Here is a 13,932-nt window from a genome sequence, read left to right on the forward strand (position 1 = left end):
CCATAAATTAATGGCAGTATGAGATAGTTTTTTTATTTCTTCTGTGTAGTGAAAATTCTTGGTGCTGTTAAAGAAGCACTCCTCCTCCCATCAAAGTTTTTATCCTCTTAATATATTGCAGTCATCTTATATAGCACTGTGTACTTACAATTGCTAATTTTGCCTTTCTACCCAGTTAATTCTTCTGTTTTCCGTTAGGTCTATGATATCACGTGATTAAAAACAGACAAACTGAATCCTTCTAAGCTTTATGTAGAAAAATAAAGTTTCTTTTCTCTGCATGACTCATAAGTCCCTGCAAAAGTCCCTGGCAGGTGAAGGGAGGGAGCAGCTGGGTCAGGAGTTGAAGAGAGGAATGATTTTTGCAGGAAAAAAAAACTTCCTGTTTGCACAAAGAGCAGAGAAAAAAAGAAGAATTTACTGTGTAGAAAGGCAAAATGAGCAATTGTAAGTGCGCAGTGCTATATATTATGAAAACTGCAATATATTAAGAGGATAAAAATTTGATGGGAGTGCTTCTTTAAGAAATATAAAAACAATGGAAAGACTAAAAGAAAACTACACTTACAAGTAACTTTTCAGAATATGCAGTCGTGTCTACTCATGAGTAATAGCAATATTTTTGACCATTGTATGACTTGCATACTGCATTTTTAACCAGTTTTCCTGATTACAGGTTTAATCTTTATGGGAAATTGACTCTGAGCTAATCAGTGTAGCACACAGACACAGCAACAGGAAGGAGAAAATTACACAGCAAAACTGAGCAGTGTATATATGAATCCAGCACTGGGATAAGCTTGTTAGCATCCCCCACTCACTATTTCTCCTCCTAATATCATGCACAAACTTCAATCTGCTGTGTAACCTGACAGCTCACTGTGGTGAAAGTCTGTCTTGTGCAAAACAAGATGGATTTCAGCTGTTCAAAGTGGATAATATGTTCAAGGGGAAGGGGAGAAGTGGCTTATACAGTCCTGCTCATCATTATTGGCACCCATGAAGTTTAAGTACATAATGTGGAATATCTCCTGAAAAAAAATGAATCAAGTGAAACAGTTTTTTTGTATAGAGACTCGTGTTAAATACAAAAGAGCAAATGATAAACAATAATTTAACACAAAAAAACAATGGGAGGGAAAAATAGAAAAACCTAAAGCTTGCTGTGTCACTGGTATTGGCACCCTTTACATTAATTTAGTATGGAAACACATTTTGACTTGCCTGTGGTAAATCGCAAAAGAGATTCACCTGTGGTTAATTGTCGGTGCCCATGAAACATGAATTAGCCAATGAATGATGACTTCAGTGTTTTAAAAAGCCATATGGTAGGCCCTGTTCCTTTGTCACAATGGTGAAGACAAAGGAACGGTCTGGGGACAAGAGAACTGCTATTATTAACAAACACAATACTTCCAAAGGGTATAAGGCCATCTCCAAAGATCTTGGTATCCTAGTTTCAACAGTGCGCAATGTTATTAAGAAGTTTGCCATGCATGGAACCGTCAAGAACCTCTCTGGACGTGGGGAAAAGAGGAAAATTGACGAGAGATGTCTTCAAAGGTTGGTGCAAATGATGGAAAAAACACCACGTCAAACATCCAAAGACCTGAAGGCCAACCTGAAAAAGTCCGGGGACATGGTTTCAACAAGTACCATATGCAGCACACTAAACCAAGCAGAGCTTTATGGGCAAAGGCCACGGAAAAAAACATTGCTGAAGAAAAGACATAAAAAGGAATGTCTGATCTTCGCCAAAAGTACTTTGACAAACCACAATCCTTCTGGGAAAATGTTCTGTGGATAGATGAAACAAAAATAGAGCTTTTTGGCATTGCAAACAACAGTTTATTCACAGACTGTGCAATGAAGCTTATAAGGAATAGAACACCTTACCAATAGTTAAGCATAGTGGAGGATCCATAATGCTGTGGGGTTGCTTTGCTGCGTCTGGTACTGGAGGCCTTGACCGTATCACAGGAATCATAAAATCAGAGAATTATCAAGATATTTTAGAGCGAAATGTTCTATGCAGTGTAAGAAAACTTGGTTTGAGCTGAAGATCATGGGTCTTCCAGCAAGACAATGACCCAAAGCACAAATACAAAGTACACAGGAATGGTTGATAAAGAAAAAATTGACTGTTTTAAAATGGCCAGAAATGAATCCTGACCTCAATCCCATTTAAAATCTTTGGGGTGAGCTGAAATCTGCCATTGGGAAATAGAACATTCAAGAGCTTGAACAAACTGCAAAGGAAGAGTGGGAGAAAATTCCAGATGAGAAGTGCAAGAAGCTTATGCATGGCTACAAGAAACGTTTGGAGGCTGTCATCAATGCCAAACGGTGTGCAACCAAGCATTAATTAGGGGTGACTTTATTGCTGCATTTGCTGTTTATTCAGTCTTTTCTTTGAAATTACAACATGGAAGTTGAAAAACAATGCTTTATTGTTATGTTACTTTAGATCACTAATTAAAAAATCCTGAGTATATAACTTTGGTACATTTCCATTTATTTCTGAAGATATTGTACAGTCTATGAAAAAAATGAAGGGGTACCAATAATGGTGAGCAGCACTGTAAGTGAAAAAGCAGATTTCTCTGATAAGATACTTTATATTACAAAGTTTGTTATGTTCGCTTATTAATGATTTACACAAAGCTTATTAAAAATACAATTACCATTTAAATGAGTAACATGCACAAAGTAAAAGGGCATACGCATCACCCACTATACAGTACAATTGTATCTAAAACACACACAAACCAAATAATTCACAAATTAGAATATTAACAAACTCTAAAAATTCACAGAGCACCATCTGCTGTATGGGCAACTCAGTCCCTCTAGCAGAGGTGGGGAATGTTTTTTCTGGCAAGGTCCATTTGGATATTCATACCATCCTTCGGGGGCCGTACAAATTGCACGATAACTCCACCCACAAGGTACGTCCTGACGCTGGCACTGGTGTGAGGACATAATCTTTCATTGCACGTGCCTCAGTGTTCTGCAGTGAAAGCTGCGTGCATATGCTCACAGAGCAAGAAGAAACTAAAAGGCCGATGGCCATCAAAACACATCTGCTGGACCAAGCACTACAGTCCGTGCGATTCCGCCGGGAGGGCCAGATAAAAAGTCATCGTGGCCTGAGGTTCCCCACCCCTTCTCTAACATATCCTTCTTTTTGATATGATCAATCCAGGACTGTCAATTCCAGCTTCTTGTGACATCTCAGGTGATATGGGGGCAAGCTTAAAAATTATGTCTGTGTATTTTTTTAAATCTGATTATTTTGAATAACACAAATTACCCTGCAGACATATTATATATATTATATATTATGTTGCACAATAATAGTTGCCAAATTTATCAGTTTGGAAACTGGAGTACAAAACAAGAGAGGCTTTTGTAAACCCCATTCAAAATCAGGACTTCTAGAACATTTTGGGGTTTTGGGGTATCATGGAGAGGCTTAAATGTTCAGTTTTATAAGGCTGTGTGCCCACTATGCATTTTTTAAGCATTTCCGCAGCGGCAATTCCTCTGCAGAAACGCTTAAAAAACACTTTGCAGAAGGTCTGCCATGTTCCCCAATGATAATCCGCATGTGCTGTGCACATGCTGCGGAAATTTCCGCTGCGGATTATCATTGCGGAAAAATCCGCAGCACTACCATTAATTTTGCGTAAACGTGGCGTTTTCGCCGCCATTGACTTGCATTGGAGTGGATGGATTACGCATCACTGCATCTGCAGATGCGGAATCCAAGCGTTTCAATGTGCGGATGGTACCCGGGTCTGGAGGAGAGGAGGCTCTCATCCAGACCCAGGTACCATAGTACATGTAAAAAAAAGAATAAAATAAAAAATAAATATTATACTTACCTTCTGATGGCCCCCGGTCTCCATAGCGATGTGTCTCTACTTGCCGGCAACTCGCGATGGTCTGAAAAGGACCTGCAGTGACGTCATTTAGTTATGCGGGACACGCGACCTCTGACGTTGGCAGGTTCTTTAGTCTACCGCGAGCCGCCGGCAAGCCGAGACGCATCGGATAAAGACTCCGGGGGCCATCGGAAGGTAAGTATAGATTTGTTTTTTATTTTTAACCAAGCACTTTCCAAGTGATGCTTAAATCGCTTGAAAAGCCCTTGTCAACCCGCAAGCGGAAATGCATGTGAAGAACGCTTCACATCCGCATGTCCCTGGCAGAAAAACTCATGTAAAATCCGCATACATTTTTTCTGCTAGGGATATGCAGAAACGCTCAGAAAAAATTAGTTAATTAATCCAGGGATTTAATCTGACTGCCAGATTGGTGTCGGGAAGTGAATTTTTCTTCAATGATGTAAATTGGCCTATACCGCATGTTTTTTTTTTGCCTTCCCCTGGATCAACGCTGCGGAATAGCTGCAGTGCACAAGAAATAGGCTGAACTGGATGGACGCTTGTCTTTTTTCGGCCTTATAAACTATGTAACTATATGCATCGTGGGCACATAGCCTGAAAGTTGGTAAGTATGCTGAATAGCTAGAACTCTTAAAGGGAACCTGTCACTAGAAATAACGCTGTTAACCTGCAGATATGCGGTTAATCTGCAGGTTAACAGCGTTATTATGCTGCCCAGCGTCTGCACGTAGCCGAATGCAGCGGGGAGAAAATTAACTTTATTCTCCCCGCCAGCGTTCAGTCATAAGGGCAGGTGACCGCTGGTTCAGTCACCGCTCTGACAAGAAAGAGCGGTGGCTGTAACCTCGCCCCCGGTCCTGACTGACATCTGAGCCCCAATGCAGAGCGAGTATCAGTCAGGGCCACCCCTGCCCCCATGACTGAATGCTGGCGGGGAGAATAAAATTAATTTTCTCCCCGCTGTGTTCGACTACGTGCAGGCGCCGGGCAGCATAATAACGCTGTTAACCTGCAGATTAACCGCATATCTGCAGGTTAACAGCGTTATTTCTGGTGACAGGTTCCCTTTAATAGCAGAGAGCTTATTTTGGACAGTGAATCATAAATCAAAGCAACAAAGCAGGACATAAAGGCACCACTATCGTATTTGCATAGTGAATCTCCCACTTTGTCTTGTAGATGATACTTATCTGTATCAATTTTGCTAATCATACCCACTACTGTTTATGACAAAGCTTTAAGCTTTAAAAAAATCTCTCCAAGGTTACCAAAGGGAAAAATATTTGGTTTGGATTCCCAGATAGTTCTTCCATTCTAGAAATTTGAACTTTTTCTAGAGTAGGTGAGTCTGACTCTGTGGATTTCCATTAAGAGGTATAATCAGTTTAGGAAAAATAGTTTGTTGCAAAAACAAATTAGTTGGAGATGGTTTACTAGATTATTCCAAAGTGTTTGGATTCTTGGCTGGTGAAACCAATTATGAGAAAATTATACTCCATCAGACCTGCATCTCCATCATCTATTGTTTTGAGAGATTTCATAATTTTCAGTTGAGAGGGTGCTTTATAGCACCTGTCCAGCCATGAATTTAGCTAGCCAATGCATTCCTCCATTATAAAGAAATCATCGTTTGAAAATGAGTCTGAGGTGTTTTGGGGGAATAGAAGCTCTTCCCAAGCCACTGCTCTCCGCAGCTCTGTTCCCTGCCCAACACTGCCTCCTCTTGTTTGGCCGACATGTTATGTGCTTCCAAGCAAGACAGCTCTCAGTCAAGCAGGAGGAGGCAGCGCAGGTGGGGAATAGAGCTGGAGTGACAGAGGCTTGAGGAGAGCTCTGAGATGTCCTCATTTGCATATTGATTGAAATGCAGATTTCTCAGTAACATTGGGAAGGGCTGACTAAGTAAAGGTATTGCTGGACTTGTCTTTATAAGAGATACATGTGCATATAAAAAGCTTGGGGGTGAAATCCTATTGACAGATTGCCTTTAAGAAGTAAAAAATGTAGGTTTTCAGAAAAAGCCTATAAAGTAGTTTAGGAAATAGGAGGTGATTTTCAAACCAGTTTGTGGGTGTGAGAGTTTTAGCTAAAAATTCCTTGAATGATTATTGGAAACATACTTTGAATAAAAACAAAACACCATCACTTTGATTTGTCAGAAGCAATGACAGATTCGCCATAAATCTGTCATCTCTTAAACATAAGAGATGTCCTGTATTTTGACAATAATAACAATTAAATAAAAGCTGTCACTGACACAAACGATATAGCATGGGATTTTCTCAAGTTCTACACCTTACTTTGTAATCTCAACTCTGACACACCTTGCCAGTCAGCAAAGAAGGCACACACCCTTATAGCATTCTTCTAACATTGAATTAATTATTAAATTCCACATAAAGGACAACTTTACTGTCTCCATTCACAGAGCAGGAGCTTAATTAGTTCAACTGTATAACTGGGTAAAACATTAGAATGTACGATATATATTTAAAAGGTTTGTCCAGGACTTTGCTATTGATGGCCTATCCTTAATATCAATCTGGACACACCACAGCTACATCCCTTGTGTAGGGGTTGTTCATGGGTACTGAAGATCAGCTCCTATTGATTTGAATAGGAACAAAGCTAGAGTACATGGAAACCGCCACTAGATGGTGTACATATTACATCTTTATTTGGTCCTGCTCCGGTAATGTCTGATTTTGTCGCCAAGTGGCACCACACTTGCCATGTGGGCTGCACTGATGTAAGAGTGTGTTAGGGACAAACATGCTCTTTTGCCTCTCTAATAAAATGGGTGCATTTTGTGTGTTACAAATGTATTTCAAGTGCATAGAATATCACGGGCACTAATGTGAATGTTGTAATATGAATAATGCTTTAGAATGTTTTAATTACTACTGTTGTGGATGACTCAAATGTATTTTTATAAAAATGTAAAGTGTTATTGTATTGGGTATAGAGAAAGTATAAGGATAGGAAATTAGGACATAGGTATGGGATAAAGCTGCAGATATAGATAGGAATGGGAGAGTGCAGTGGAGGGCACAATATAATCAGGAAATAGATAGGTATGGCATAGGAACAGTTAGGCTATGTTCACACTAGGAGATTTTTTTCTATAGCAAAACCTGATCTCTTGGCAGGAAAGAAGCTGCATCAAAAACGCAGGTTTTGGTGCATTTTTGATGCATTTTTTAGTGCGTTTTTGGTGCGTTTTTCAGGATCCCAAAGTTCAGCTTTGCTTCCACAACAGAAGCATGAACACAGGTCACCAATGCAAGATATATGTGAAACCATATTAATCAGAATTACATATGTAACAGTGGGGGAGTTGAACTGTTCAGGAATAGTTTTTCTAAGACACTGGAAATGCACTGAGTTTGTAGGACACTATTTATTTTCACACTATGGTCTGCTATTGAGTTTCTCAGAGATAGTTCAATTTAACACCTCCATGGGGCACAGATATTGTGTACATTGTACACATCACTAATTTAATTAAACTATCCTAATCCCAACTGTCATCTGTGACCAAGATACAGATGATCGCAGCTTCTAGTCTCCCATGGAGACTATTGAGGCATGCAAAAAGTTAAAAAAAATGTTTTAAAAATATTTAAAAAATGAAAAAATATAAAGATTTAAATCACCGCCCTTTCGCCCCATTCAAAATAAAACAATAAAAAAAAAATCAAATATACACATATGTGGTATTGTCGCATTCAGAATCGCCCGATCTATCAATATATAAAAAGAAATAATTTGATCAGTAAACGACATAATAAGAAAAAAAAATAGAAATGGCGGAATTGCATTTTTGGGTCGCCGCAACATTGCAATAAAATGCAATAACGAGCGATTAAAACATTGTATCTAACCCAAAATGGTATCAATAAAAACGTCAGCTTGACACGCACAAATTAAGCCCTCACCCGGCCCAAGATCCCGAAAAATGGAGACGCTATGGGTCTTGGAAAAAGGCAACATTTTTTTTTTTTTAAACAAACTTTGGATTTTTTTTTCACTGCTTAAATAAAAAAGAACCTATACATGTTTGGTGTCTACGAACTCGAAATGACCTGGAGAATCATAATGGCAGGTCAGTTTTAGCATTTAGTGCACATAGTAGAAAAAAAAAAAAAAAAACAACTGTGGAATTGCACTTTTTTTGCAATTTCACCGCACTTGGAATTTTTTCCCATTTTCCAGTACATGATATGGTAAAACCAATGGTGTCATTCAAAAGTACAACTTGTCCCACAAAAACTAAGCCCTCTCATGACCATATTGACGGAAAAAAAAGTTATGGCTCTGGGAAGAAGGGGACGAAAAATGAAAGCGCAAAAATGGAAAATGGCCCGGGGTGAAGTGGTTAATGACTGCCTTTACACCTTTTTACTGATCTAAGGAATAAGTGAATAGTGCCCCCTGACTGGAAAAAGCAATGGGTGTTAGCTGCATTGGGCAAGATTGGAGTCAGCACCGATTGTAACCTTTTAACCCCCTGGAATCTGTAACAGCGACATCTAAATTAACAGAGCAAACGGGCTCCCTCTGTAACTCCATCGGCACACCACATGCACAGTATATGTGGTCTCAATGGTTGCCATGACAACCCAGGGACAAGGATATAAACATTAAACGTTTGAAAATCGTAAATTGTTCTAAAATGTCATCAGATTTCCAATATTTTCATAAATATACGCAAAACATATCGACCTATATTAACCATAGCATAAGCTAACATAACTTAACATAAAGTACAAAGAGCCATGAAAACCAATCTCAGCATCACTGGGATATGAGGAGACATTCCAGAGTTATTATCACATAAAGTGCCACATGTCAGATTTGAAAAATTGTGCTTAGTCACTAAGGGGTTAAATTGTTGGGAGTTGCCAGTTAGAGGTGTATAATATATACCTGACTGTTTCTACTGTTATTCCCTGCTATCTGACCCTGCTTGTTTGATACCTATTGCTGACCCTGGACTGACCATTCTGCCTTTGTGTTTGTCAGTCCTCCTGGTTCTAACTTCGCCTTCTTCTTGACCTCATCCCTGCTTCCTGATTTTGTCTAATATCTGCCACGGGGTACCTCTGGGACCTGCTAAGTAAAGTGACTTGCACAAAGTCTGTACGTGGGATCTCTTCTAAGATCTGCTAGGTTTCCACAAATAGATAACTTTTACAGTACGGACCAGTGATGTTTTGGGGCCTTGCACTGTTTTACTTCCCTCCCCACAGGACCTGGTAACAGCTGATTGATAGGGGTGTTGGTTATCGGACTCAGACTAATCTGATATAGATTAACTATTCTACAGATAGGCCATCGATATACAAGTCCTTGACAATCTACCTTAAGTCAAATTCCTTAAAATTAGTATTTATAAGTCTGTGTTCACACTTAGTTTTTACTCATTCATGGGAAATGTACAGAAGTTTATTGTGGCCTCTCCCCTCTGCCAATCCCTTCACTGGCTCCCCATTGCCTAAAGACTCCAGTTGAAAACCCTAACCCTGGCATACAAAGCCATCCACAACCAGTCTCCCCCATACATCTGTGACCTAGTCTCCTGGTACTTACCTACACGCAACCTCCGATCCTCACAAGATCTCCTTCTCTACTCCCTTCTTATCTCCTCTTGCCACAATTGCATAAAAGATTTCTCCCGTGATTCCCCCCTACTCTGGAACTCTGTACCCCAACATATCAGACTCTCGCCAAACCTTCAAAGGGAACCGGAAGACCCACCTCTTCCAACAAGCCTGCAGTAACCCTCGCTCCACCACACTGCTGCACGACCAGCTCTATCCTCACTTACTGAATCCTCACCCATCCCTTGTAGACTGAGAGCCCTCGTGGCAGGGTCCTCTCTCCTCCTGTACCAGTCACTGACTCGTTTTGTTCAAGATTATTGTAATTGTTCTTGTATGTATACCCCTTTTTCACATGTAATAAATAGTGTTGAGCCACCCCCGTAGTGTTCGGGTTTGGTTTGGTTCGTCGAACACCGGGATGTTCGTGGAACTGTTCGTCGAACACCTTAGAACACCGTTAAAACCAATCGCAGGCAAACAAAAACACATAGAAAACACCTTCAAAGGTGTCCAAAAGCTCACAAACTGCTCAGAAGACACTCTCTTTAAAAAAGCCGACCGGCAATTCAGCAGCGGCATACACCGGTACCGGACAATTTAGAACAGAAAGAATAGAGCATCACACATAGATTAGATAGATAGAAACATGTCAGTCACAAATATAAAAAGTACAGTGACAGTGTTGGTTACTGTACTTGTCATTTAGTGTTAAAGGATTTATTAAAAAAAATAATAGTGTTTTCATGCACCGTCTCTTTAAAAAAGCCGGCCAGCAATTCAGCATCGGTACCCGACAATTTAGAATAGAAAGAATAGAGCATCACACATAGATTAGATACATAGAAACATGTCAGTCACATATATAAAAAGTACAGTGATACTGTTGATTACTATACTTGTCATTTAGTATTAAAATAAAGGATTTATTAAAAAAAAAAATGGTGTGTGGTTCCCCGTAATTTTAGTCTCTAGCGGAGGTTAAGCAGACGGCTGGGGCAGATGTTTGAAGCCTGGGAAGGGGGTATTACCAACGGAGCTTCCCAGCATGCCTGCGCTCTGCAGTGTCTATGAAGGATGGCATGCTGGATGGCAGCGCTCAGCTGCGATCCAGCCTGTCATCTCAATGCCATCTCAGCGTGGGAGATTTCTCCTGCTAAAGCACTGAGCGCAGGAGAATTCTCCCACGCTGTCAGTGACGTGCATGAGGTGAGCTGAGTTCATTGGACATGACCTCGGCTCATCTGGATGCCGTCACAGCCAGACACTTCAGAGCGCAAGCATGCCTGCGCTTCTCAGTGTCTGTGGCATGGCAAGCTGGATGGCAGCTTTCAGCTGCGATCCAGCCTGTCATGTGAATGTAGCAGAGCTGGAGCCGTCATGGGAAACATGGAAAGGTAAGGATGATGTTGGTTTATTATTTTACTTTTATTGCAGAAGACATTGGCTTCAGCTGGAATGGGCGTGATGGTAAGTATGGTTTAATTGAGAACATTAAAGAATTGTGTGTTTATTTCAATTAAAGGATTTTATTCTGGGTGTTTGTGTTTTTTTTTTAACTTTGACTATGTGGTTAGTAATGGGGGTGTCTTATAGACGCCTCTCCATTACTAACCTGGGCTTGATGTCAGCTGGCATTTTAAGCTGACATCAACCCCAGCCCTATTACCCCACTGCCACCGCTACAGGGCAGTGGGAAGAGCGAGGCTAAGTGCCAGAATTGGCGCATCCTATGGATGCGCCATTTCTGGGGCGGATGACGGCTGGTGTTTCTAGCCTGGGAGGGGGCCAATATTCATGGCACCCTTCCTGGGCTATTAATATCAGCCCCCAGCTGTCTGCCTAGCCTTTGCTAGCTATTAAAATAGGGGGGACCCCACGTCATTTTTTTGGGGGTCCCCCATTTTAATAGCTAGTAAAGACTAGGTATTCAGCTGGGGGCTGATATTAGTAGCCTGGGAAGCTCTGTGGGTATTAGCCCCTTCCCAGGCTTCAAACATCTGCCCCAGCCATCTGCTTAACCTCCACTAGAGACTAAAATTACGGGGAACCCCACGCCAATTTTTTTTTCAATAAATCCTTTATTTTAACACTAAATGACAAGTACAGTAATCAACACTATCACTGTTCTTCTTATATATGTGACTGACATGTTTCTATCTATCTAATCTATGTGTGATGCTCTATTCTTACTATTCTAAATTGTCGGGTACCGATGCTGAATTGCCGGCCGGCTTTTTTAAAGAGACGGTGCATGAAAACACTATTATTTTTTTTAATAAATCCTTTAACACTAAATGACAAGTACAGTAACCAATAATGTCACTGTACTTCTCATATATGTGACTGACATGTTTATATCTATCTAATCTATGTGTGATGCTCTATTCTTTCGGTTCTAAATTGTCGGGTACCGGTGTATGCCGCTGCTGAATTGCCGGCTTTTCATGTTTCACTGTGAGCACTGTTCTCATCGATTTGGGCAACCACTGTTATGCAACAACCACCATGGCTGTGGCATTACAGTGAGTGGCAGACAATCCCTGCATGATTGGTGCTCTAAATAGCGCTAGACATGCAGGACACGCTTTTGGTGCATGAACAGTTATCAAGCATAACCTCGAACAGCCGAATCTTTTCCAAATCGTTCGCGTTCGTCGAACGACTCTAACACCGCCCAAAACAGCTCGAATTTGAGATTGGCGAACAGTTCTAGTCGAACACCGCTCATCTCTAGTGATAATAAATAATAATAATAATTACATTTTGAGTTGACCATAAATTCAAAGTTTACCCCCAATACCATGTTTCTTCTATTTTTATTTTAATTAATGTATGTATGGAAAATAATCTAGACATGTATTTGTGTTTCCCCACGTGCACTTTTCTCAGCTGATAACAAGTAAAGGCTATTTTCAGGTACATAATGACTTTTGCAAGTTATGACATTGCAATACAGGTATAAGCCAGTTTCTATTACTCCTATTCCTCTATATTTATCAATGTTATGGTTTATTCATATGGCAAGTATTATGGATTCATGTGGTAACAACCCATAACCCAACACCAATAAATATATATAGGCCCATACTAATCCTCTGTGTACCTACCTTTATATTGAGGCAAACAGACATATTATTTCTTATAAATTCTTAAACAATTCCTCTGTATGTTCTATTTCGGAAGTAATTTCTGGTAGGAACATTGTCAGAATCACCATATTGCCAACAGATACATATTATAGAACCATAAGGATCACGTGCTGCATCGCAGGCTCCTTTCATAAGACTGTGCCATGTCAATGAGGCCTAACCTTCCGATAAGTACATAAGTGTAACGTGAGATAATATATACTAGGACAAGACATTTAAAAGGTTAAAAAGGGTAAATTGTAAAATTTCAGACTTACCAGAGGCTGTTTACATAGATAGCGACACAGCTCTCCAATGTATTGAAACACTGTCACATTGTACTTTTTGCAATCAATCCAGAACTGGCTCGCTGAAAACTTTTTCCTCAATACACAGGTTGTTCCTGTTCATCATATATAAAAATAAGTCCATCAGGAAAAATGGAGACATTTGGCTGCATACTTACAGGGTTATTCCCCAAAAACAAGATATCTCTATAGGATAGGGAATAACTTGCTGATCCCTGGGTGCCCAAACGCTCCACTTAATGACCATTAAATGTCTATGGGACTGCCAAGTGCAGCGCTCAACTAGTCCATTAGCCAGTGAATGGAGTGGAGGCCACTCATGCATCCATGTCTCTCCTACATTCAGGAAGGGGCTTCAAAGCCCCGTTCTGAGGATTCCAAAGCCCCATTTTTGGAATTGCTGGGGGTTCCAGCCGTTGAGCCCTCAGCAATAAGCAAGTTGTTCTATATTCCATGGATATGGGATAGTTTTTTGGGGGTAATAACCCTTTAAAGTTAAGGAATCTCATGATAAAATAATAGTTATAAAATTTACATTGATGAATAAATCTACACTTTATTTCTAAGGAAACATAAAAATATAGGCTTCTAGGTACGGTAATTTCTTTACCTTCGAAGCTTTAGTAGACTTTAAAGCTCTTTTGCAATTTATTGCCATTTATATGAGAAATGATATTATGGAATTTACATCTTAAGGCATTAATGAACTATAACAATTAGTTATCTGTTAAAACTTGTCCATTGCTGACAAAGCTATTTTGCTCCTATTATAGTATTATACTTTAAGCATGTGACCTATGTAAAGAACAACATAAAATGTGCAGAACACTCCAGGTACTAAGAGCACAGCACAGAGTTTGTTCTGCAAGCAGTGGTATAGTGGGTTACCAGAGCCCAGGGCATGGCAAGTATTTTGTGCTCCCTAAACCTTTAACTGTTTGCATTTCCAGAGTCCCTTCCACCAGTTCCAAATCTTTCA

General features: G+C 40.1%; 1 protein-coding gene across 1 annotated transcript in view; it reads right to left on the reverse strand.

Annotated features, from left to right (window-relative positions):
- The window catches only part of SLC27A6 (solute carrier family 27 member 6), a 106,379-nt gene that overhangs the window by 65,629 nt on the left and 26,818 nt on the right, over positions 1 to 13,932 (reverse strand). The window contains exon 5 of the mRNA XM_073676552.1: positions 12,924 to 13,048. Coding sequence (XP_073532653.1) covers positions 12,924 to 13,048 — 125 coding nt within the window. The remainder of the gene's footprint in view (positions 1 to 12,923; positions 13,049 to 13,932) is intronic.

The sequence above is a fragment of the Phyllobates terribilis genome, unplaced genomic scaffold (assembly GCF_046119375.1).
Source record: "Phyllobates terribilis strain yellow unplaced genomic scaffold, ASM4611937v1 Scaffold_1__5_contigs__length_1240528914, whole genome shotgun sequence".
Classification (NCBI taxonomy): domain Eukaryota; kingdom Metazoa; phylum Chordata; class Amphibia; order Anura; family Dendrobatidae; genus Phyllobates; species Phyllobates terribilis.